The following is a 23,492-nucleotide window of genomic DNA, read 5'->3' on the forward strand; positions in this document are numbered from 1 at the left end:
TCTTTTTTTTTTTTTTTTTCTTTTTGCCTTTCTCAGAGTTTTGCTTCTTCATCTAAAAGATCTATCAATCTTTCCCGAAGTAGATATAGATGTTCTCTCTCTCTCGTGACCCAAACCTAACATTCTTCTTACCCTCTCTCGAGTAAGGATCTGTTATCGCCGTCGTTACGATTTAGAATCGCCACACAAATTTTTTTTGATCTCTCATCGATTTCTTCGGTAATGAGTTCCAACGCAGCATCTTCCACCGTCGGAGGAGGTGGATCGGGTGAGCCTTCTTCCGGTGTGAGGAGAGCATCTAAGCGACCAAAATGTAATCTTTCTATCTTTATCTCCTCACAATTTTTTCTTGATTTTTTGGTCTATCCATCTTTGTTTTGTCGATCGTCTCGTCTTTTTTCTTTAAATGCCGATCGATTTTTTTTTTTTAATCACCAGTTGATGCAAAATTTCTTGTTTTATCTCCCGAGAACGGTTATGTGCATATGTAGATAGTTACGTGATTCTTTGTTTGTGGTGTTGTTGTGCCTCGATCAGCATCTCTTTTAATTTGCATGTTTCGTATGTTATTGGCACATATCTTTTAATATGCATTCTTGTATAGTTTGTATATTCTAGTTTTGATTCTTCTTCTATAGACGGAGAAGAGAGGTTCATCAGCTAGGTTGTTGGATTTTTGATGTTACATATGTTGGAATCTTATGTTCGAAAACTTTACCATCAGTACTCTTATATAAATATAAACCAAATCGTATATATAAATAAATATAGTAGGTTTCGTTCGATTCTCTGTTATTAAGAAACTTTTGTCTAAACTCCCTTTTACCAGATTCTAAGTTTACTCAGCAGGAGCTTCCAGCGTGCAAGCCAATTCTTACTCCAAGATGGGTAAGTTTCATCACGGTTTAGTGACTTTTGTCTCATTCTTAAGTGGCATAAGTGCAATGCTACAAGGTTTGAATATCATGTATTTATTTTTTCTGTTTTCTTATTGTTTACAGGTAATCCTAACATTTCTAGTCGCTGGGGTTGTCTTCATTCCCCTTGGAGTCATCTGCTTATTTGCTTCTCAAGGAGTATGTATGCTTTATCCAAATGTTTTCTCTGTTTTTTTTTTTTTCTTTTCTAATGCTTGTTTCGCCAGCTTCCGTTTTGCGCTTTATTGAGGATTCGTTTCATTACTCTTGAAGGTCGTCGAGATTGTTGATCGATATGACACAGACTGCATTCCACCATCGTCTAGAAACAACATGGTCGCTTACATACAGGGTGCAGGAGAGAAGATATGTAACAGAACAATAACGGTTGATATATATCTTCTTCTATGGCAATTTAGTTCCTTCCTATGATCGATTGAGTATTATAGTAGATGTTTCCTTCTAGGTATGACTCTTTCTAAAGCCTTTGTTTTTTTTTCCTTTTCCAGGTGACAAAAGCTATGAAGCGTCCTGTCTATGTTTACTACCAACTTGAGAATTTCTACCAAAACCATAGACGGTACTTTGCCTGCATTTAATCTTAGTAAATTTCTTTCAAGTAATAGTAATTTGCATTATTTGCACCTCAAGTAATAGTTTCAGTTACAATTTTCTGGTTGATTATGTGTGTTAGGTATGTGAAAAGTCGAAACGATGCACAGCTAAGAAATCCAAGAGACGAGCATGATGTGAAGACCTGTGCACCTGAGGATAACGTGGGTGGGGAACCAATTGTTCCATGTGGTCTTGTTGCTTGGAGTTTGTTCAACGATACTTATAGCTTTTCAAGAAACAGCCAACAACTTCCTGTGAATAAGAAAGACATCTCATGGAAGAGTGACAGAGAAAACAAGTTTGGGAAAAATGTCTTCCCTAAAAACTTTCAGACAGGAGCGCCTATAGGCGGTGGAAAACTTGATACTAATAAATCGGTAACAAAGCCTCCAATATATATCTATATATCAATCAATTTAGATAGATTCATTATCTGATATTGGATGTTAACAAGTGTGATTAATTAGAGTTCTTCTGTTGGATATATATATATATAGTTGAGTGAGCAAGAAGATCTCATAGTGTGGATGCGAACGGCGGCTTTGCCAACATTTAGGAAGCTGTATGGGAAGATTGAGACGGACCTAAACGCGGGTGATACGATAGTGGTGTCGTTGAAGAACAACTACAACACGTACAGCTTCAATGGGCAGAAGAAGCTAGTGCTATCAACAACTAGCTGGCTCGGTGGAAGGAACGATTTCCTAGGGATTGCTTATCTGACAGTAGGCAGCATTTGCTTGTTCTTGGCAGTTACATTCGCCGTATTGTATCTAGTTAAGCCAAGGTACGTTAGCACCTCAAGGTCTACTTTATTTTGTTACGGTAGTATATTTATACGTCGTTATTAGGTAGTGTCTAGTGAGATTATGGAATTCATCATTTTTAGAATGTGTACTAGTGAAATGAAATTGGGTTTCGTTTTCAGGCAACTCGGAGATCCCTCGTACCTTTCGTGGAACAGAAGTGCTGGAGGTTTACAATAACAGAGTTGTTCAGGGCAATCAGGCGTGATCCCCTACATAGTCAAACGGCCTAGTTTTGTTTGACCTAACAAAAGAGAGAAAGAGAAAATATAGTCCGTTTTATGATTTAATATTGTTGAATAACAAACGTTTTTTTTTTTGGTCATGTCGTTGTTAAGACACTGGACAGTAAATGGTGTTTAGAAAATAATGTAAATGAATTTAGTTCAAAGTTTCATTAACCAGATGATTTTGTTTAGTCTTTAAGCTTTAACGGTTTGATATGTTGTTGTAGTTTCGTGGTGACTGGTTTTGGATTAATAAGAAATATTTCAGGATCGTTTACTTGTAATAATTTTTAAAAACTAGTAGTAGTATGGAGTATTGGTCGAGTCGACGATATATATATCTACGGTCCACATCTAATCTACAGTTCTACACTAGTAGAATATAGACTTCCTCCTTCTGATTATCCTTTATCGTAATCTCTAATTAGTAAAAATGACTTTCGTAATAATCTTTTAGTAGTACAGTATTAAAAAGGATTGATTTGCAGATATTTTTGGGTCATACGGTGGTTATAAGGCTAATTCGTCGGAAGAGTATTTTGTTTTCTCTGTAGCTTTCATTTAATTTACTTAATTTCACGATTTGGGAATTGACTCCTCTCACTGTGGTTGTTGATGATGATGACTTCTCATCAGTTCTCTAAGCCTACGACGCCGTTTATCCATGTATATCCGCTCCTCCGGTTGTTCATCTCCGATCTCAGGTTACTGACTGTACTCTCTCTCAATCTCTTTATTCTTCGCTTGCATGTTTCCTGGATTTTAATACTCGAATTTTGTTCTTCGGGATAAATTAGAAGATTTAAGTAAAAAACTGACATCATTCTGTAGTTTTAAAGCTACGAATTGTCCCGCAATCGAATTCTGTTTGATTTGGTTCTCTCTTGTTGTGTGGCAGCTACTTCGGAAAAGAGATTGGAAGCAGTACAACAGACAAGATCTAACAATGTGGTAAGTGAACTTTTTTACAGCTGAATATAACGATAATTCTGGTTTAGAGTCTTTAGACCAACTAATATTCTTAAACTATTCAGAGCTTTGAGCAAACGAAGGAAAAGATTAGGAAGATGTTAGATAAAGTTGAGCTTTCTGTTTCGGCCTACGACACTAGCTGGGTAGCAATGGTTCCATCACCTAGTAGTTCTCAGAATGCTCCACTTTTCCCACAGTGTGTGAAGTGGTTATTGGAAAATCAACATGAAGATGGATCTTGGGGACTTGATAATCATGACCGTCAATCTCTTAAGAAGGATGTGTTATCATCTACTCTGGTTAGTATCCTTGCGTTAAAGAAGTGGGGAGCTGGTGAAAGACAAATAAACAAGGGTCAGTTTCTTTTTTCTGTTTTGTTACTAGCTATCTGACTTTTGGAAGATTCATGGAATGATGATTGTCAAAATCCAGGTCTCCAGTTTATTGAGCTGAACTCTGCATCAGTCTCTGATGAAACCATACAGAAACCAGCAGGATTTGATATTATATTTCCTGGGATGATTGAATATGCTAGAGATTTGAACCTTGTGATTCCATTGGGCTCAGAAATCGTGGATGCCATGATACTGAAAAGAGATTTGGATCTTAGAAGGTATACGTATACTCCTGGTCTTTTATTAGCATACTCAGACGAAACTGAAATATTTTCATGTACACAAAGTCTTCATTTCAGCAACTTTTGTTTATTTAATATTTGATGACTGATAGTGAAAGATTTTCAAAGGGAAGAGAAGCATATCTGGCCTATGTTTTAGAGGGAACAAGAAAGTTAAAAGATTGGAATCTGATCGTTAAATACCAAAGGAAAAATGGGTCACTGTTTGATTCTCCAGCAACAACAGCAGCCGCATTTACTCAGTTTGGAAATGATGGTTGTCTCCGTTATCTCTGTTCTCTCCTTCAGAGATTTGAGGCTGCAGGTACATCTATCAACATGGCTATCATATCCGTTGTATCTAAAGAGTTCCACTGCTAATAAGTTTGCTTTCTCAATCAGTTCCCACAGTTTATCCATCTGATCAATATGCACGCCTTAGTATAATTGACACTCTTGAAAGCTTAGGAATCGATAGGGATTTCAAACACGAAATCAAAAGCCTATTGGATGAAACCTATAGGTAAAATGCCGTCAGCGAAATATTGAAACTTGTTATGATGGTTTTTTAGTTTAACGGTAGTTTTATTTAATATATTCATGATTTTTGGAAACTATCATTAACCAATAAACAGATACTGGCTGCGTGGGGATGAAGAAATATGTTTGGACTTGACCACTTGTGCTTTGGCTTTCCGACTATTGCTTGCTCATGGCTATGATGTGTCTTACGGTGAAATGACCTCTTTCTTTCGGATGCATATATATAGCCTAGTTTTGAGTTATGTGCATGTCCGTGTTAAGCTGATACGATGTGTTTGTTGCAGATCCTCTAAAACCATTTGCAGAAGAATCTGGTTTCTCCGATACTTTGGAAGGATATCTTAAGGATTCGTTTTCTGTGTTAGAATTATTTAAGGCTGCCCAAAGTTATCCACATGAGTCAGCTTTGAAGAAGCAGTGTTCTTGGACTAAACAATATCTAGAGATGGAATTGTCCAACTGGCTTAAGACCTCTGTTCGAGATAAATGCCTCAAGAAAGAGGTACATAATCTCTTTTACTTATCTATCTTCCTGTGAGAGCTTTCTGAGAATCTTATCTTTTTCAGGTTGAGGATGCTCTTGGTTTTCCCTCCTATGCAAGCCTAGAAAGATTAGATCACAGGAGAAAACTGCTCAATGGTTGCGCTGGCGAAAACACCAGAGTCACAAAAACCTCATATCGGTAAAAACTTTACTTCATTCCTTTGTAGCTTGTGTTCTTTGTCGACCATATGTTTTGGCACACTCAGCTTCCATTAAACGACATTCTAATAAGGACATCAACTATCATTCTTGATTTCTTCTGTGTTCTAGTTTGCACAATATATGCAGCTCTGATATCCTGAAGATAGCTGTGGATGACTTCAATTTCTGCCAGTCCATACACCGGGAAGAAATGGAACATCTTGATAGGTGCACTCCCAGCTAAGCTTTTTCATTCATTCAGCTTTCTTGCATAAATTAACTAGTTTTACTAATATAACTACACACTTGAACGAGTTCACGTCATGACTTCAGGTGCTACTTTTATTTGTTATATCCTCAAATCAGCATATTCGTTTGTCTATAATGCTGCTCACCAAATTGCAGGTGGATTGTGGAGAATAGATTGCAGGAACTGAGATTTGCTAGACAGAAGTTGGCTTACTGTTATTTTTCTGGGGCTGCAACTTTATTTTCTCCAGAACTATCTGATGCCCGTATATCTTGGGCCAAAGGTGGAGTACTTACAACGGTTGTAGATGACTTCTTTGATGTTGGAGGGTCCAAAGAAGAACTGGAAAACCTCATACACTTGGTCGAAAAGTATATTGATTTGTCTCTTTCTTTCAAAGCTCTTCCTCTGCTTGTTCCCTCTTAAAAGCATAATTATTCTTCCCTGACAAATTTCAGGTGGGATTTGAACGGTGTTCCTGAGTACCGCTCGGAACATGTTGAGATTATATTCTCAGTTCTAAGGGATACAATTCTAGAAACAGGAGACAAAGCATTCACCTATCAAGGACGCACTGTGACACACCACATTGTGAAAATTGTTAAGTATCTATAATCCCAGACGATTATATTATCTGTTGTTATCATATCCTAACAGATCATCTGAACATAGTTAATTCATACTATATCGGTTGCAGTGGTTGGATTTGCTCAAGTCTATGTTGAGAGAAGCGGAGTGGTCTAGTAACAAGTCAACACCAAGCTTGGAGGATTACATGAAAAATGCGTACATATCATTTGCATTAGGACCAATTATCCTCCCAGCTACTTATCTAATCGGACCGCCACTTTCAGAGAAGACAGTGGATAGCCACCAATATAATCAGCTCTACAAGCTCGTGAGCACCATGGGTCGTCTTCTTAATGACATACAAGGTTTTAAGGTAAGACTCTTCTTAAGAATTTAGACTTTAAACTACAATGTACAGTTGAAAGATGGCAATAGACGTCTATATCCAACAAGATAATGGTAAGTAACCAACTTCTGCTCGTAAATTTAGGATTATGTATCCCTTTCGATGTTTTCTTGCAGAGAGAAAGCAAGGAGGGGAAGCTGAATGCAGTTTCATTGCACATGAAACAGGAGAGAGACAGTCGCAGCAAAGACGAGATCATTGAATCGATGAAAGGTTTAGCAGAGAGAAAGAGGGAAGAATTGCATAAGCTAGTTTTGGAGAAGGGAAGTGTAGTTCCAAGGGAATGCAAAGAAGTGTTTTTGAAGATGAGCAAAGTATTGAACTTATTTTACAGGAAGGATGATGGATTCACATCACATAATCTGATGAATGTTGTTAAATCTGTGATCTACGAGCCAATTACCTTGCAGGACGAATCTTTAACTTGATTTGGCAGGTCAAAAATAAGAATTTTTGTCTTCTTTTTTTGTTGCTACAGAATAACGAGAGAAAATACCAAGGCTGACTATTTTCGTTGAGTTCTTTATAAATTTTCAACAAATCATCTTATAACTTAGTCTAACAATAAAGCAACAACTTAGGAGACAATGTGATGTTAAATAAATAAAAACTAAAAGTTAGATTTAAGCATATATAAAAATAACATGAAACATGATATAAGAAATACTCAAACAAAATCCTCAAATTTTGGCCAAAGCTTAAAATGATTTCTTTTCATAAGAAACTAGCCCGTGAACTCCTCCTTCGACCTGTGCTGCACCAGTTCGAGCCTGTCACAAAACCAAAACAGCATCAGCAATATTGTCACTAAATTAGAAAGTTTTTGGGAATTAAAATCGAGACAAGAAGTTTCATTTACCTCGAGCCTAAGGATGTTTGATCTCAGCAGATCATGAGCAGATTGCAAGGAAGAAGCACCAAGGTCTTGGAAACCTTGTTTTACGGCGTGCATTGTGTAAGGTATCAGCTTCAACACTGAGCCTTTATCTGCGACTGCTCCAACCACTCCTTGAGCAATCTTAAGTTTTGTTTTATCTCCTAAGTATCTTTGGTCACTTCCTTTAGTCATTGCTTCTAGTGATCCCATTCCACGGTACTTCTTGATCCTCTTACCGTCCTATCATTACCAAAAACAATCAAAACAAACAGCGTTTCAGAAAAAAAGTGTAAGTTAAACCGGAAGAAGATGTGACTATACCATACCTTATACTCATAAGCCCCGGGAGCCTCAGTGCTTCCGGCCAAGAAGCTTCCCATCATAACAGTTGATGCTCCGAGGACGAGAGCCTTTACAATGTGACCTGAATTTGAGATGCCACCATCCGCTATAACTGGGATCCCACTCTGAGCAGCGATCGAACAAACCTTGTACACAGCAGTAGCCTAAGATGTCCAAATCATAAATAAAAAAGGAAGGAATCTGTTAAGTTACATAATTCACAGACTAGAAGAATCAAACAGTTAGGATTCAGAGTATTTTTTTTTCATTTACCTGTCCACGGCCAACCGCACAAACCTCTTGTGTGGTACATATCGAACCAGACCCCATACCAACTCTCAATCCATCAACTCCAGCTTGGATCAAATTCTGTGCCTGGTACATTGTCACAACATTGCCACCAATCACATCCAATTCAGGGTAGGTATTTTTCACATACTTGATCATCTCAAGTTGGTAAATAGAGTTCCCTTGAGAACTATCCAACACAACGGCATTGACCCCAGCGTTAACCAAATGCTCCAGCCTCTCCTTATCAGATTCCCTTGTCCCTATAGCCGCACCAACCATCCACTCACCGTCTGGACCCACGGTCCCTGGCCCTGACTTGGGATATCCTTGAACCCTCTGTATATCGTCTTTGGTCACCACGTTCACAGTCTCACCATCCCTTTCAAGAACCACAAAGCCCTTTTGCTTATCCTCTAGTAAAAACTCAATCTTTTCAAGATCAATGTCCCATGGCACAACATAGTCGCTGCTGTCACAGCTCTTCATGTAATCGTAAATCTTCATCTCCCTTTGTTCGTAATTCATTCTCGTCCACTGCGATTTCGATACATAGCCTAACAGTTTCGGTGTCGTCATTGTTCCTGTTTTATATCAAACAAAACACACACTTGGATTCACCATCATTACACTCAAATCTATTGAACTAGTTCAAATCCTTAAAAACAGTGCTAGATTCCTGCAAAACGAATATGAATCTGACCTGTTTGCGTGACAAAGACGAATGAAGAAGGACCAAAAGCATCCAGAGAAGTAATCTCGTACTCAGGGAACTTCACACCGGCGTCGGAAGCGATGGGATGTTTAAGGGACTTAGCTTGGCGTATAATGGATGCCTGAGCGGCGATGTCACAGTTATAGTGAACGATTCCAATCCCACCAAGGGAAGCCATTGCAGCAGCCATGTGAGACTCAGAGACAGTATCCATCGGAGACGAAACGCAAGGTATAGATAGGGGCACGCGCCGACTAAAGCGCGTGGATAGAGAGACGGCGTCGGTGGAGAAATCGATGTAGTGGGGAAGAAAGATGACGTCATCGTAAGTGTAAGAGTATCCCTGACCGAAGAGCTTATCCGCCGGGAATCCATCTTCGAATCTCGACATGGCAGGAGGAAAAAAAAAAAGAGAGGCGAAGGGTGTTGTTGTAAATTAGGGTTTAAGGCAAAGGGTTTTTGGGAAGACGACAAATTCTCAAAGTATTGAATTGATCGAAGTCGTTTGGAGCGTTGTGTCTTGTGTTGTGTCTTGTGTTTGAGAGAGACGAAGTTTATTAGAGAGTATAGTTTCCTAATATAGTGCAAATCTATTGATTGATATGTTCTTCCTTTCTTCTTTTCTTTTCATTTTTTTTTTCAATTTTTGTCTATTTTCCTATCTTCTTCTTTTTTTCTTGCTAGATTCGTTTTGTTTCTACTATCTTTCCTTTTTCTGGTTTTTTTTAATAATTTAGTAAAATCTCTAAAAATTAATAATGTTGGGACCAAAACATTTTATTAATTTAGAGTGATATTAATTTATAAATATACTTTTAATTGTTTAAATTTTTTAGATTTATGAATTGAGATAATTTTAGCAAAATAAGATTAAACTTTTAGATGTTGTAAATTTTATGGTATTGAACTGAATTTTTAATATTTAGACAATATATTGACAATAAATTATAAATTTACTTATACACATGACATAAATTCAAATTTATGAATAATAAAATAGTATTTTAATATTCTATCTAACTATCAAAATATAAATGATGCATATCTAGAAATTGAAGACTTTAAAATTTTTTAACTATTTTTATAATATATTATAGAATAATTATATCATTATAATTTGAAAATACAACATAATAATTGTTTTATAGATATAAGCTTAAGAGAAACATACGTTATTCTATCAGCATATATGTATATATATATACATGATTATTAATTTATGATATTATTGGGATCATATTTTATATGGAGATTTCAAAAAAATTATTAACATATTATCTTATCAAATTTTGTTATTTTTACACTGGTCCGATTTTGAAATAGAAAAATTTATTAATTTATAGTGTTTATTAATTTATAGAGTATTAATTTACAAATATTTTATTGTACCACTGTTCTCACAAATTCATTTAATTTTGGTTCCAGTTTTTGCTTAGAATTTAATTTTTATTATATGTTGAGACTGTTCGTTTGACAATCTATACGAGATTTACTGGACGCTAATCAAATAGCAAAAGGTAAGCAGTGTATTCACGTGTCTGACGTAATGACATTATAGGCCGGAGTAATGATTTTTCTATAAGAAAAATATATGGTGATGAGAATGCGTATACATTTTTTATTTCAAAGCTACAATATCATTGTGGGGGTAAAGGAATCTGCGTATAAATAAAGATTTTTTTAGTGATAGAAGTGTAGTAGATGCAACGTACTACAAACAAGTCTAGAAGACTTAATTCCATTAGTAAAAGCAATATACCAATTTAGCATAAGATTTAGTGTATATATTATATGCCATTCCAAAGTAAATTAAGCTTTAATGGGTTACAACTTACAATTTACAAGTGAGAGACCCACCTAGCTAACGTGTTATATCAAAATTTTATTTGATATTATTCGTAATCCAACAAAAGGTAAAAGTGAGAGATGTCTTCGTCTTCATGCATCAGAAGAAATCAAAATGGCACCCGTTAAAGCCTGTCAAAAATTAAATGAATATCAATATTTCCCTATAAGTACAGTATAAGTAAAAGGAGTAATAACTCTAGTCGTATGGAATGTAATTCACTTACTTGGATCAACGGTGACAAGCATGCCTGTGCCGCCGAACGTGCAGGAGCCACCGGTACCTTTGGTCCGTTGCCAATAGCTATTGAAGGCGAACGAAGCATGGGCCCATAACGTATTAGGCTTGAAACAAGGCCCATTGGGCTGAATTGAATGACAATCAGCTCCAGACCCACATGCAAAGTTCATGGCTTCTAGAATAATTGGGTCAGGGACCGATGGCTTAGCCACGCACCAGTAAGCCGAGGTTGGATTCGCGCTCGGTGACGGTGGCGCCATAGGCGGCGGATAGACGATCGGAGGAAGAAACCCAGATGATGGACTTGGAATTGATCCGGTTGGAACACCGCCGGATGGAGTAGGAGTGTCGGTCGGGGTCGATGGGCTCGGCTCAGAGTAAGGTGGACCTGAAATAGGACCTGGTGGTCCTGGTGTAAATCCAGTTTCGGGAGGGTTGGGAACTGTTTCTGGCGGGTTTGGAATGGAGGATTCAGGCGGGTTTGGGACGGTAACGGGTGGGTTCGTGTTAGATGACGAGTCGGGTGGGTTTGGGACGGTAACAGGTGGGTTCGGGTTAGAGGATGACTCTGGTGGGTTTGGGTTAGATGATGATTCGGGTGGGTTTGGGTTTGGGTTTGAGTTTGGATTAGAGGATGAATCAGGTGGGTTCGGGTTAGAGGATGATTCGGGTGGGTTGGGGTTGGAGTTCGGGTTAGAGGAGGAATCGGGTGGGTTTGGTAATGTGATCGGGCCAGGAGGGGGACTAAGACCAGGAGCAGAGGACGTAGGAGGTGTGTCCGGGGGACTAACGCAAAAAGGAGGGGCATTGCCGGGAACTGACAGTGGAGGAAGTGAAACATAGGGAGGTAGAGTGAGAGTTGTGCTAACACCGTAAGGTTGAGTGTTCGAGGACGAGGAGTAGTCTAAAGGCTGAGCAAGATTGAGCTGTGTCATCATTTTCTCTAACAATGATGTGTGTTTTACTGCTTTGATCATCACCTGCTTTGGTTCTCTCTTAATCCCCACTTGTCTTCTTGCATCTACTACTAGGACATAAGAAAATCACAATCATAATCAATGAGTGATTATCCATCGCTTATAGAGATAGAGATGGATAGAGAGAAATAGATAGAGAAAAGGGTTTACCGCAATGAGTGAAGAAATTGGCTGTGATAATCACACAGAGGAGAAGACAAATGGTTGCCAAGGCTCTATTTGATTCCATGGTTTTAAGAGGAAGACCAAAAGAGAAGCTATATCTTCAAAACTAAAACCAGTTAGCTACACTTTCAATAGAAGAAACAGAACCAAAAGAAAGCTTGAATATTTGTCTCTTCCCTCCCTCTCTTTCTATATATATGTTGTGTGTATGTCTCATGTGCATGTGTAGAAAAGTAAAACACAAAAAAAAAAAAAAAAACTCAGGAAGAATCCTGCAAGGCAACCTATGGAAGGATATAAGGTTCTGTTCTGTTTCTTGTAAAGATTCGCACTTTAGTTGCTCACTTTAAACTACAGACAAGGTAAATTCATACCATATATAATTTATTTTTGACATCATTAGTACTATCTAAAATGTGTTTATAGTACAATGATTATACACATATGTATGCCAATGGGGGGCATATATGCTTGCTTGACATTGTAAAATAATCAAAGAGGAAAGTTGTTTAAAACTTTTGCTTGCTTTGTACTCAAACAAAGCTCTTTTAGGTTTATCTTTTTCTTGACTACATCCACTTGCATAAGCTTCACACATTCTCCTCAGATTCTTCTTTCTCTCTGGACTTGAGGATTGGAAAAATTTAAAATATAACAGTTATGAAACAATCACCATTTTTTTATTTCTGTCTTCATAGAAATTAAATCTTATTTCGGGTTCTTTTATCTACCTAAATAAAAATATCAGTTAAAGATGTTGTTGTTTAGAGATTCATAGTTTTTTTTTTTTTTTTTTTTTTTTTTNCAACGATTCGTAAATATAATTGCTCGGATGATTTTTTCTAATCCACTTATATTTTGGGTTTTGTGAATTCGCCACAAGTATTATGGGACAAATTTAGATCCAAAATTTTACGGTTATAAAAAGCTAAAAATGTTAGTAAATTTGACTTTGAAAAAAATAAAAATTTCAATTTTTGACTAAAAATATTTTAACTAAATTTGTAACAAAACCAATTGCTAATATCCATACTGGGAAAACCCCTGACTGCTACTAAAGTCTCTCTCTCTCTGGTTTTAGGGTTTAAGCCGACGAAGAGACGGAAAAAATCGCCATCACTGGAGATCAGGTTAGGATTGAGATTGATTCCTAAAATTTCATTTTTTTGGCATTAGAATACCTTTTCTACATCTCCTGATGATCCGTGGAAGAACCGCGAAAGTAATTCCCAGAAATGCCATTTTCACGCTTAGTAGGAGGAGTACCATTTCTGAGTCTCCTTTGCTTTCTCCCAGCCCTAATTTAGCCGTTAGTTACTTCTTCAACATTCGATTATTGAGCTATTTCGCGGTTAGAAATGGCTTTTCTCCCGATTGTTCTGTACCCAGAGACCCTGATTTCGTTGGATTGGCTAAACCAAGTCGGAGTATTGTCAGGAGATTTTGCGGTGCAAAGAGCGGAGGAAGTAGTGAATCTAGTGGCTGGACTGAGGAGGTAGAGTATTTAGATGAGTCGGGTAGTGTATTACACAGCGGTAAAGGAATTAGATCAGTAGAGCCAGGGCTTGATGACCATGTAATGGTTGGTGGGTTGAAGAAGCCTTACATGAATGCTTCCGCTGTTGCAAAGATTGTTGAAGTTCTGCAGAGGTGGAAATGGGGACCTGAGTTGGAGACTCAGTTGGACAAACTCCAGTTTGTGCCCAATATGGTTCATATTACGCAGTCTTTGAAGATTGTTAAAGAGGTTGATGCCGGGATGAGTTTGTTCAGGTGGGCTAAGAAGCAGCCTTGGTATTTGCCTTTCGATGAATGTTATGTCGTCTTGTTTGATGGGTTGAACCAGGGCAGAGATTTTGTTGGGATTCAGTCCTTGTTTGAGGAGATGGTTGAAGACTCCAGTAGTCACGGTGATTTGTCGCTTAATGCCTATAACCAAGTGATTCAGTATCTGGCTAAAGCTGAGAAATTGGAGGTCGCTTTTTGTTGTTTCAAAAAGGCTCAAGAGTCGGGATGCAAAATTGATACGCAGACGTATAATAATCTAATGATGTTGTTTCTGAACAAGGGTCTGCCGTATAAGGCATTTGAGATTTATGAGAGCATGGAGAAAACTGATAGTTTGTTGGATGTGTCAACTTATGAGCTGATAATTCCAAGCTTAGCCAAATCTGGCCGTCTTGACGCAGCTTTCAAGCTTTTTCAGCAGATGAAAGAAAGGAAACTCCGGCCGAGCTTTAGTGTGTTTTCTTCACTTGTTGATTCAATGGGGAAAGCTGGTCGGTTGGACACATCGATGAAGGTTTACATGGAAATGCAGGGATTTGGCCATAGGCCATCGGCAACTATGTTTGTTTCCTTGATTGATTCATATGCTAAAGCAGGCAAGCTAGATACTGCTCTTAGGCTTTGGGATGAGATGAAGAAGTCAGGTTTCAGGCCAAACTTTGGATTGTACACAATGATCATTGAATCTCATGCAAAATCAGGAAAGCTTGAAGTAGCAATGTCGGTTTTCAAAGACATGGAGAAAGCTGGGTTTTTACCAACACCATCCACATATTCGTGTCTATTAGAGATGCATGCTGGATCCGGGCAAGTAGACTCTGCAATGAAGATCTATAACTCCATGACTAATGCTGGGTTAAGGCCTGGCCTTAGCAGTTATATTTCCCTTCTTACACTTCTAGCCAACAAAAGACTCGTTGATGTTGCTGGGAAGATACTACTTGAGATGAAAGCAATGGGGTATTCTGTAGATGTCTGTGCTAGCGATGTTCTGATGATATATATCAAAGATGCTTCTGTTGATCTTGCGTTGAAATGGCTTAGGTTCATGGGTTCATCAGGAATCAAAACAAACAATTTCATCATCAGGCAGTTATTTGAGTCATGCATGAAAAATGGTTTATACGACTCAGCTAGACCTTTGCTCGAGACACTTGTGCATTCTGCTGGAAAAGTTGACTTGGTGCTCTACACTTCGATTCTTGCTCACCTAGTCCGATGCCAAGACGAAGATAAAGAGAGACAATTGATGTCAATCCTCAGCGCTACCAAGCACAAAGCTCACGCTTTTATGTGTGGTCTCTTCACAGGTCCAGAACAGAGGANTTGAAGATTGTTAAAGAGGTTGATGCCGGGATGAGTTTGTTCAGGTGGGCTAAGAAGCAGCCTTGGTATTTGCCTTTCGATGAATGTTATGTCGTCTTGTTTGATGGGTTGAACCAGGGCAGAGATTTTGTTGGGATTCAGTCCTTGTTTGAGGAGATGGTTGAAGACTCCAGTAGTCACGGTGATTTGTCGCTTAATGCCTATAACCAAGTGATTCAGTATCTGGCTAAAGCTGAGAAATTGGAGGTCGCTTTTTGTTGTTTCAAAAAGGCTCAAGAGTCGGGATGCAAAATTGATACGCAGACGTATAATAATCTAATGATGTTGTTTCTGAACAAGGGTCTGCCGTATAAGGCATTTGAGATTTATGAGAGCATGGAGAAAACTGATAGTTTGTTGGATGTGTCAACTTATGAGCTGATAATTCCAAGCTTAGCCAAATCTGGCCGTCTTGACGCAGCTTTCAAGCTTTTTCAGCAGATGAAAGAAAGGAAACTCCGGCCGAGCTTTAGTGTGTTTTCTTCACTTGTTGATTCAATGGGGAAAGCTGGTCGGTTGGACACATCGATGAAGGTTTACATGGAAATGCAGGGATTTGGCCATAGGCCATCGGCAACTATGTTTGTTTCCTTGATTGATTCATATGCTAAAGCAGGCAAGCTAGATACTGCTCTTAGGCTTTGGGATGAGATGAAGAAGTCAGGTTTCAGGCCAAACTTTGGATTGTACACAATGATCATTGAATCTCATGCAAAATCAGGAAAGCTTGAAGTAGCAATGTCGGTTTTCAAAGACATGGAGAAAGCTGGGTTTTTACCAACACCATCCACATATTCGTGTCTATTAGAGATGCATGCTGGATCCGGGCAAGTAGACTCTGCAATGAAGATCTATAACTCCATGACTAATGCTGGGTTAAGGCCTGGCCTTAGCAGTTATATTTCCCTTCTTACACTTCTAGCCAACAAAAGACTCGTTGATGTTGCTGGGAAGATACTACTTGAGATGAAAGCAATGGGGTATTCTGTAGATGTCTGTGCTAGCGATGTTCTGATGATATATATCAAAGATGCTTCTGTTGATCTTGCGTTGAAATGGCTTAGGTTCATGGGTTCATCAGGAATCAAAACAAACAATTTCATCATCAGGCAGTTATTTGAGTCATGCATGAAAAATGGTTTATACGACTCAGCTAGACCTTTGCTCGAGACACTTGTGCATTCTGCTGGAAAAGTTGACTTGGTGCTCTACACTTCGATTCTTGCTCACCTAGTCCGATGCCAAGACGAAGATAAAGAGAGACAATTGATGTCAATCCTCAGCGCTACCAAGCATAAAGCTCACGCTTTTATGTGTGGTCTCTTCACAGGTCCAGAACAGAGGAAACAACCAGTTCTGACGTTTGTCAGGGAGTTTTACCAAGGGATTGATTACGAACTCGAAGAAGGAGCTGCTAGATACTTTGTGAATGTCCTTCTCAACTACCTAGTTTTGATGGGTCAGATAAACAGAGCTCGATGTGTCTGGAAAGTAGCCTACGAGAACAAACTCTTCCCAAAGGCCATCGTCTTTGACCAACACATTGCTTGGTCTCTCGACGTGAGAAACTTATCGGTTGGAGCCGCGCTCATAGCCGTGGTTCACACTCTCCACAGGTTCAGAAAACGAATGCTGTACTACGGTGTAGTCCCGAGACGTATAAAGCTAGTCACAGGACCGACATTGAAGATTGTAATAGCTCAGATGTTGAGCTCTGTTGAGTCGCCTTTTGAGGTTAGCAAAGTCGTGTTGAGGGCACCTGGCGATTTGGTCATGGAATGGTTCAAGAAACCGATCGTGCAACAGTTTCTTTTGAACGAGATACCGTCTCGATCTGATATATTGATGCATAAGCTGAACGTGATGTTCCCAAGCTCCGCACCTGAGCTTAGATCTATGTCACCTCCCAAACCACTCATGTCGTCGAAAGCGTTCTAACAGAGGACATAAACAAAAGTCATTAGTTTGTGAATGACACTCGTTTTCTATGTTGAATTATGTTTCGAATCTCTCTCATTGTTAATACTTGTCTGAAAATATAATGGAAATTATATTTACGCCTTCAGATTTACCATTTTGTTCGGTTAAAAATTGGAAAAGTACTGAAAAAGGAAAAGATTTGTCGTTATGATAGGAAAAAGTGAACTGTAGCAAAATCCTTATTTTAGATAGGAATTATAAATATCTGTCCGTGTATCCAAACACAATCTCTAAAAATCGATTAATCCAATTTGGCACGCGCGAGATCTCACTTCCCTTCTTCACTCACTCTGCAACTTCGAGATCAAGTTAAAGAGGTCAGATTCCTTACCCCCTCCATCTCTGATTTGATTCGTCGCAGATCCGTGTATAGAAAGAATTAGGGTTTTCCTGATCTGTTAGATTCCGATTCAGATTTTCGCGAAGGTTTTGAATTCCGGATATAAGAATGGCGGCATCATCACCATTGTACAACCAACTCAAGGTTTGTGTTTCGCCTTTTTTGTTTCCAGAGCGTTGATGAGTATTCATCGAGTTTGATGTTAGTGCGTATATCAACTGTGTGTATAGGCTGCTGAACCATTCTTTTTGTTGGCTGGTCCAAATGTGATCGAATCCGAGGAACATATTCTTCGAATGGCAAAGCACATTAAAGACATTGCCACAAAGTATGATTCCTTGTGCTCTGTATTACTTGAAGCTTTTATGTGTCTTTCTTGCATCATTAGTTCCTTTTTTCAAGTTCCTTATGCTACTTTTTTTGTGTGTTTTGTTGTATGTGAATGGTATAGAGTTGGGTTGCCCCTTGTTTTCAAGTCAAGTTTTGATAAAGCTAACAGAACTTCTTCAAAGTCATTCCGAGGTCCTGGCATGGCGGAGGGTCTGAAGGTATATTCCCCTGTTTACCTGTAATCACTCGTTCTATGTCCTTGGGGTGTCCATATAATAGATAATTTGGTTTTTGGGACTGTTGACTTGATAACTTTTGACAGAGTTTTGATGTTGAATGGATCTTATGTATGTAAACTAATTTTAAGTTCTTCTAGGACCTTTGGACTAAATTGATGGCAGAAATTGCATTAATTTTCGCCTAGGATGCTACCAATTACTTGAACGTGAAATTGCTGTAATTTTCTATTTATATCTGAACAAGAATACTGATGGTCACATTTATGGTTCTCCAACGCAGATTCTTGAGAAGGTGAAAGTAGCATATGACCTACCAATAGTAACTGATGTTCACGAATCAAGCCAGGTATAAAAAAACGTATTCACATTAGAGAACTGAGATTTAGCTAGTACAGTCTTTGGTACCTTATGATGTGTTATTTATTTTCTTAGTGTGAAGCAGTCGGCAAGGTTGCAGATATAATTCAGATTCCAGCATTCTTATGTCGCCAGGCGAGACTCTAAACCATATTTTCCTCAAAGCTTCTATTTGTAGCTTTCAAAGTTTCAATCTTGGATCGATATCTGTTATACTGTTGATGATTTAAGCCGTTAATTGTAATTCCAGACAGATCTCCTGGTTGCAGCAGCACAAACTGGGAAAATTATCAATATTAAGAAAGGACAATTCTGTGCTCCTTCTGTGAGTTCTTTCTTCTAAGGTATTTCAAGGTGGTCAATATTTTTTTCTGGATATTTTTGATGACTGGGTATATGTATGCTAAGGTCATGGAAAATTCAGCCGAGAAGATTAGACTGGCTGGGAATCCAAATGTGATGGTTTGTGAAAGAGGAACCATGTTTGGATACAGTAAGTTATCATCTTCTTTTCAAATACCGAATGCCGGAAGCAGGCTTTAGGATGATCTTTGTGTCCATGGAATTTAGCAGTGTTGATAAACAAATAGGCATTCTCAAATCTCATGCAAATCTCTCGGAACTTATAAAAGTTGGATTGCTGAATAATATACATCAAAGGGTGCTTAAACAATTCTTTGGCCTGCCTTTACTATTGGCTGTCTGATAGTCTGGTTTGTTTTGATTATCAGATGATTTGATAGTAGATCCAAGAAACTTTGAGTGGATGAGGGAAGCGAATTGTCCTGTTGTATGTATCTTGCTTCATCATTTCTTTTTCATATTTCCTATTCTGCCTTATGTCCTTTGTTTGTTAAATTACAATCTATCGTACACGTTTCAATTCTTGGCAGGTCGCTGATATAACCCATTCACTACAACAACCTGCAGGCAAGAAGGTATTGTCCTTTTTGAAAAGAATCTTTTGTTTTTTTTTACGCCAGCAAATGACGAACAATGCATCCTTGTGTAGTTGGATGGTGGTGGTGTTGCTAGTGGAGGCCTTCGCGAGTTAATACCATGCATTGCAAGAACAGCTGTAGCAGTTGGCGTCGATGGAATTTTCATGGAGGTAGGATATCTTGTTGATACCACTTAGGCAATACCACATCCTTTTAGACATTTTATCAAGTTCATTGGATTATTGGTCATGTACTCGTGAATTCATTGTTCCAACTTGATTATGATCAGGTTCATGATGATCCTCTAAGTGCTCCAGTTGATGGTCCAACTCAATGGGTGAGTTTAATGTGCTTACTTAATGAATACAGAAGTGTCCATCTCTTTCTTGCAATGTTGTGAACATTCTTGTGTGTTTCTATTGTCAAAGCCTTTGCGTCATCTAGAAGAACTCCTGGAAGAGCTCATCGCGATTGCTGTAAGCCTTTTCAATCCATGGATTACTGCTTGTTGATTCCCATTGTTGATTCGTTAACAATGGCAAGATCTTGACTCTTAAATTTTTTGGCAGAGGGTCACAAAAGGGAAACAGCGGTTCCAAATCGATCTCACACCCTACCATGATTAAGATCAAAGTCATAGAGGTGAGTGACCCAAATGGGCATATATGATAGAATTCCCACACAAAGCTGTTTATGATCTTCTCACTGTCAGTGGGGGACTAGTTGAGAAAAAAGTGTGAACTTCTTACAGAACAGCCATGTTAATGGCATCGTCTGAAGAAGTGACAAACTTGTATTATTCTTATATAGCTATATCATTCCTTGTTCATTTGCCTGAAACTTTTTAGGTCCACTCTCAGACATTTGGGTCCCCATTAAGTCCTGGAGATCATCTTAGTCAGTGATGAGCCTTTGTTTCGGTTTGCTCCGGACTTTTGCAATATTCTTCATCAGAAACAATTCGAATCAAGATTATATTGAGTTATATATAGTTGTTTTATACAAAGAAAAATGGTAGTATATGTGTGGATTCTCTCTGATTGTTTGTATTCCTTAAAACTATACCTGTTGAACCTTGTAATTTTCTCGTGAACGAGGAATAGTCCTCTGATTTCGTGATTGATTTGCGTTGGATACAAAACTATATACAAACATATACAAGACAAAATCTAACAAAAAAATCAGTGGGCTGAAGCTAACATCAGATGTAGTGGGCTCAGTAATGGGCTTGGGATATGTCAAGACAAAAGCGGTAAATGAATAGCAACTCAGGGCTATGATCGGAAATGTATTGATGGTTTTTAACCGCATAACGTGATGTATTGTAGTGTACGAGGACATTGTAGTTCTATGGCTTCTTCTACTTGCGAGAATCTAAGTTTAAGTTAGGGTTTCCCTTAGTCTTCTTCGAATGGTTGGTGTTGACTGTTGATGAGATACATCCAAGTAAATTTCGCCTATGTGTTTATTTCTATGAGCAGCGTTGGTAATTTAGAGAAAGGGAAATCCTAATTACTTACTGCGCGATGATTGAATTGTGAAACCATTTTCAGTCTTGTGTGTAGTAGTAGTAGTAGATTCAATTCTAAAGATGTTTCTTTCTGAGAGAGACAGTTCCGAAATTTAGACGGATCCTCATAATGTTTAGTTTTAAAGTGCCTCTCTCGTATCTGAGCTTTTCATTATCCTAAATTGAAGTGCTGATGAATGATGCAGGCAGGCACAAAACCCAGCTTTGGGCTTTTTTACTTATGAGCTCAAACACAAGTCCACTTATACATGGAGCTTTTGTCAACTGTCTGATCGAAATGAGTATTATTAGTTCACTGCAATGCAAAGATTCCTTTTAATTTGAGTATCATTTGTTCTTTACCTTGGTTGACTGACACTCTCTTACATTGGTCTTAATATCATATCCCTATGTAATTCTCTTTCACCATTCTAATTGATTGCTCACCTGCATCTTGCAGGGGAGAGTAGCTTAAGGGAGCAATATTTCTATTCTGCACCCCTCCTGACAAAAAGGTAAAGTCCTGGCTTATGATACGTTTTAGGTGTGGTTTCTGTGTGCTGATGTGTGTGATCAACTGCATGATAGAGTTAGTTTCTTTTTAATTAGTTCATATGGGTGACTTCGTATCTGCATCAAAACTCGTGCATTTGTTTTAGATATTTGGCTTCTTTGGATTCACCCTAAGTTATCCACCTAATTAGATATTCCCTTTAAGACTTAACCTCGATCGTAAGTACAAAACATCAATGTGTTATATATAACATAACAACTGTAATGAATTCTGTTTACATTCAATAGGCAAGTTGTATAAGCTCATAGGTACACAGAGTGTTCTTGGTTTCCCTACCCACTTTGATATCTGAAAACCTAAGTCAACAACATCTACTCATATGCATATACCTGCATACATAGATAATATGTATATGATCTTCAATGCAACAGTACATATATATATACACCTGAGTGTGACCTAATGGCATTATGTGCATGCGGCGAAATGGTCTTGCACAAGTATTTGCTCTTCTTGCTTGTCTAATGTCCTTTGCACTGCTTTATAGAACTCAATCCAAGAAGATGAATATGAATCCACGGTGCCAAACATGAAAGTTGGATTGGGACTTGCAGGGCAGGCAGTGACCATATCCAAAACAGAAGTGGCAGGTTTGAGCTGGTGAGGGAAGTTGAAGGCCAAGTTATCGACTTTATGCTCATAGATTTTGCCATTCCGATCTAGTTTATAGCGAGAAGTACCCTGAAACTCTCCCTTTGCCTCCCACGGAACTCTAGGTACACCTTTAAGATTCCACCTGATGAGAATCATGTTCTCTGATGGTTGCCAAACCCTGAAGATCTCAAGTGAGATATCTCTAAAGAGAATCTTCCCATGAAATCTGAGTGCCCAGAAGATCAATTTGTAGTTCTCAATCCCAGAGAATGTGTTCATTGGATCCACTAATGTTATATCATCCCTGAAAGCAAACACACAGAATCTGATTTATTTATTCTGATGATTAATAATAAGTTTCTAGTTTTCATCGACAGGTTTAACAAGGAAGGAACCACCTTAACGGAGATGATGAAAAAAAACACACCTGTAAATGTCGTAATTGAGATCTTTGGTGAAGAGCAGAGGCAAATCTTCACGAAGGGTACGTACAGCTAAACCGAGATTGATGTAGAACTCATCTTTGCCGTGCTGGTACTTGTCCTGCGCACTCGGTTTGGTCTTAACCTGCGCACCTCGAACAGGTGGAGGAGCCTGGACACTAGAGAGACAAAGCGGAGAGAGAGTATCTTCTTCAAACTCGTAGCTATTGGAAGAAGACGATGATGATATAGCTTGGTTGGACATGGGTTTCTCTTTGAGTGATTTCCCGGTCTGAAGAAGGAACGAAGGAGAGAGGTTGGGGAGAAGAAACGCCATATCTGCTGGATTTCAGAGGAGCTTCTCTTATTCTGTCTTAATTTTTTACACGGCAAGTGAATCAGAGGGAGAGGATTGAGTTGAGAAGAGCGAAGAAGATGCACGAAGAAGCTTTGTTGGAAGATAAACAGCTGTTCGTTTTTTGAGTGGTAATAAAAACTTTGCGTTGCCTTTTTCTTTTTGTTTTTATTGACTTCAAATATTTCTATTTGTTATATGATGAACAAAATAAAATTAATATATAGTGGCTAGAAAATAAATAAGTGTGTTTGATAAAAAAGGAAAGGTTAAAAAACTAAAAAAAAGTGATTAGAAATGTGCATATAAAATAGGTCTAAGCCCAACAAAAAAGGCCGTAAAGGAATATAGGTCTAAGCCCAACAAATAAAGTAGTAAGAAAAAACAAACTAAAACTATTCTTTATGGACTTCAAAACAAAATAACCACGCGCGTCAAAAAAGGCCCTTTGGAAATATGCTATTTTGTATGGTTTTAAAATATAAAGCGCGTCATACTTTTTATAAACCTTTTGGCCTCCAATATTTCGCAGAGCGAACTTTGGCTTAAATTATGCTAGATTTGCTCGGCTTATTGATGTTTCAATGAAGATTTAAACAATTATCATACGCACATGTTCGTCAACATTTGGATAAACAAA

The 23,492-nt window shown here is 38.3% G+C and overlaps 7 protein-coding genes across 10 annotated transcripts; 4 read left to right on the forward strand and 3 right to left on the reverse strand.

Annotated features, from left to right (window-relative positions):
• LOC104752381 (ALA-interacting subunit 5-like) lies at positions 9 to 2,742 on the forward strand. Its single transcript, XM_010474497.1, has 8 exons — positions 9 to 313; positions 830 to 888; positions 1,002 to 1,076; positions 1,191 to 1,304; positions 1,427 to 1,497; positions 1,612 to 1,909; positions 2,030 to 2,319; positions 2,461 to 2,742. Exons 1-8 carry the CDS (start codon positions 223 to 225, stop codon positions 2,516 to 2,518), a joined length of 1,056 nt encoding a protein of 351 aa, XP_010472799.1. The 5' UTR covers positions 9 to 222; the 3' UTR covers positions 2,519 to 2,742.
• On the forward strand, positions 2,994 to 7,125 carry LOC104752382 (ent-kaur-16-ene synthase, chloroplastic). Of its 2 annotated transcripts, XM_010474499.2 has the most exons (15): positions 2,994 to 3,099; positions 3,202 to 3,269; positions 3,464 to 3,516; positions 3,600 to 3,891; positions 3,970 to 4,150; positions 4,267 to 4,478; positions 4,556 to 4,676; positions 4,789 to 4,886; positions 4,981 to 5,198; positions 5,264 to 5,379; positions 5,511 to 5,609; positions 5,787 to 6,002; positions 6,090 to 6,231; positions 6,329 to 6,574; positions 6,724 to 7,125. In XM_010474499.2, exons 2-15 carry the CDS (start codon positions 3,230 to 3,232, stop codon positions 7,033 to 7,035), a joined length of 2,346 nt encoding a protein of 781 aa, XP_010472801.1. In that variant the 5' UTR covers positions 2,994 to 3,099; positions 3,202 to 3,229; the 3' UTR covers positions 7,036 to 7,125. The 2 variants fall into 2 exon arrangements, with proteins under 2 accessions (XP_010472801.1, XP_010472802.1); XM_010474500.2 differs by lacking the exons at positions 2,994 to 3,099; positions 3,202 to 3,269 and adding an exon at positions 3,284 to 3,371.
• On the reverse strand, positions 7,127 to 9,376 carry LOC104752383 (inosine-5'-monophosphate dehydrogenase 1). The gene is made up of 5 exons (XM_010474501.2): positions 8,818 to 9,376; positions 8,100 to 8,698; positions 7,811 to 7,990; positions 7,467 to 7,724; positions 7,127 to 7,377 (listed from the first exon to the last, which is right to left on the reverse strand). Exons 1-5 carry the CDS (start codon positions 9,218 to 9,220, stop codon positions 7,306 to 7,308), a joined length of 1,512 nt encoding a protein of 503 aa, XP_010472803.1. The 5' UTR covers positions 9,221 to 9,376; the 3' UTR covers positions 7,127 to 7,305.
• LOC104752384 (extensin-like) lies at positions 10,539 to 12,561 on the reverse strand. Its single transcript, XM_010474503.2, has 3 exons — positions 12,043 to 12,561; positions 10,902 to 11,939; positions 10,539 to 10,806 (listed from the first exon to the last, which is right to left on the reverse strand). The coding sequence occupies exons 1-3, from the start codon at positions 12,119 to 12,121 to the stop codon at positions 10,775 to 10,777; spliced, it is 1,149 nt and encodes a 382-aa protein (XP_010472805.1). The 5' UTR covers positions 12,122 to 12,561; the 3' UTR covers positions 10,539 to 10,774.
• LOC104752385 (pentatricopeptide repeat-containing protein At1g79490, mitochondrial-like) lies at positions 13,063 to 17,275 on the forward strand. Of its 2 annotated transcripts, none has more exons than XM_010474504.2 (2): positions 13,063 to 15,155; positions 16,541 to 17,275. In XM_010474504.2, exons 1-2 carry the CDS (start codon positions 13,256 to 13,258, stop codon positions 17,146 to 17,148), a joined length of 2,508 nt encoding a protein of 835 aa, XP_010472806.1. In that variant the 5' UTR covers positions 13,063 to 13,255; the 3' UTR covers positions 17,149 to 17,275. The 2 variants fall into 2 exon arrangements, with proteins under 2 accessions (XP_010472806.1, XP_010472807.1); XM_010474505.2 differs by having other exon boundaries at positions 13,064 to 13,804; positions 15,190 to 17,275.
• Positions 17,403 to 22,492, forward strand: LOC109124641 (2-dehydro-3-deoxyphosphooctonate aldolase 1). Of its 2 annotated transcripts, XR_761951.2 has the most exons (17): positions 17,403 to 17,507; positions 17,605 to 17,674; positions 17,761 to 17,858; positions 17,982 to 18,078; positions 18,380 to 18,445; positions 18,532 to 18,591; positions 18,707 to 18,781; positions 18,865 to 18,949; positions 19,188 to 19,246; positions 19,350 to 19,394; positions 19,469 to 19,567; positions 19,687 to 19,734; positions 19,826 to 19,873; positions 19,967 to 20,039; positions 21,368 to 21,422; positions 21,969 to 22,197; positions 22,453 to 22,492. XR_761951.2 is itself a non-coding variant. In XM_010474507.2 (15 exons), the coding sequence occupies exons 2-14, from the start codon at positions 17,639 to 17,641 to the stop codon at positions 20,021 to 20,023; spliced, it is 873 nt and encodes a 290-aa protein (XP_010472809.1). In that variant the 5' UTR covers positions 17,403 to 17,507; positions 17,605 to 17,638; the 3' UTR covers positions 20,024 to 20,039; positions 20,246 to 20,518. The 2 variants fall into 2 exon arrangements, 1 of the variants encoding a protein (XP_010472809.1); XM_010474507.2 differs by lacking the exons at positions 21,368 to 21,422; positions 21,969 to 22,197; positions 22,453 to 22,492 and adding an exon at positions 20,246 to 20,518.
• On the reverse strand, positions 21,641 to 23,053 carry LOC104752386. Its single transcript, XM_010474506.2, has 2 exons — positions 22,503 to 23,053; positions 21,641 to 22,379 (listed from the first exon to the last, which is right to left on the reverse strand). The coding sequence occupies exons 1-2, from the start codon at positions 22,832 to 22,834 to the stop codon at positions 21,890 to 21,892; spliced, it is 822 nt and encodes a 273-aa protein (XP_010472808.1). The 5' UTR covers positions 22,835 to 23,053; the 3' UTR covers positions 21,641 to 21,889.

Source organism: Camelina sativa, chromosome 16, assembly GCF_000633955.1.
Source record: "Camelina sativa cultivar DH55 chromosome 16, Cs, whole genome shotgun sequence".
Lineage (NCBI taxonomy): Eukaryota > Viridiplantae > Streptophyta > Magnoliopsida > Brassicales > Brassicaceae > Camelina > Camelina sativa.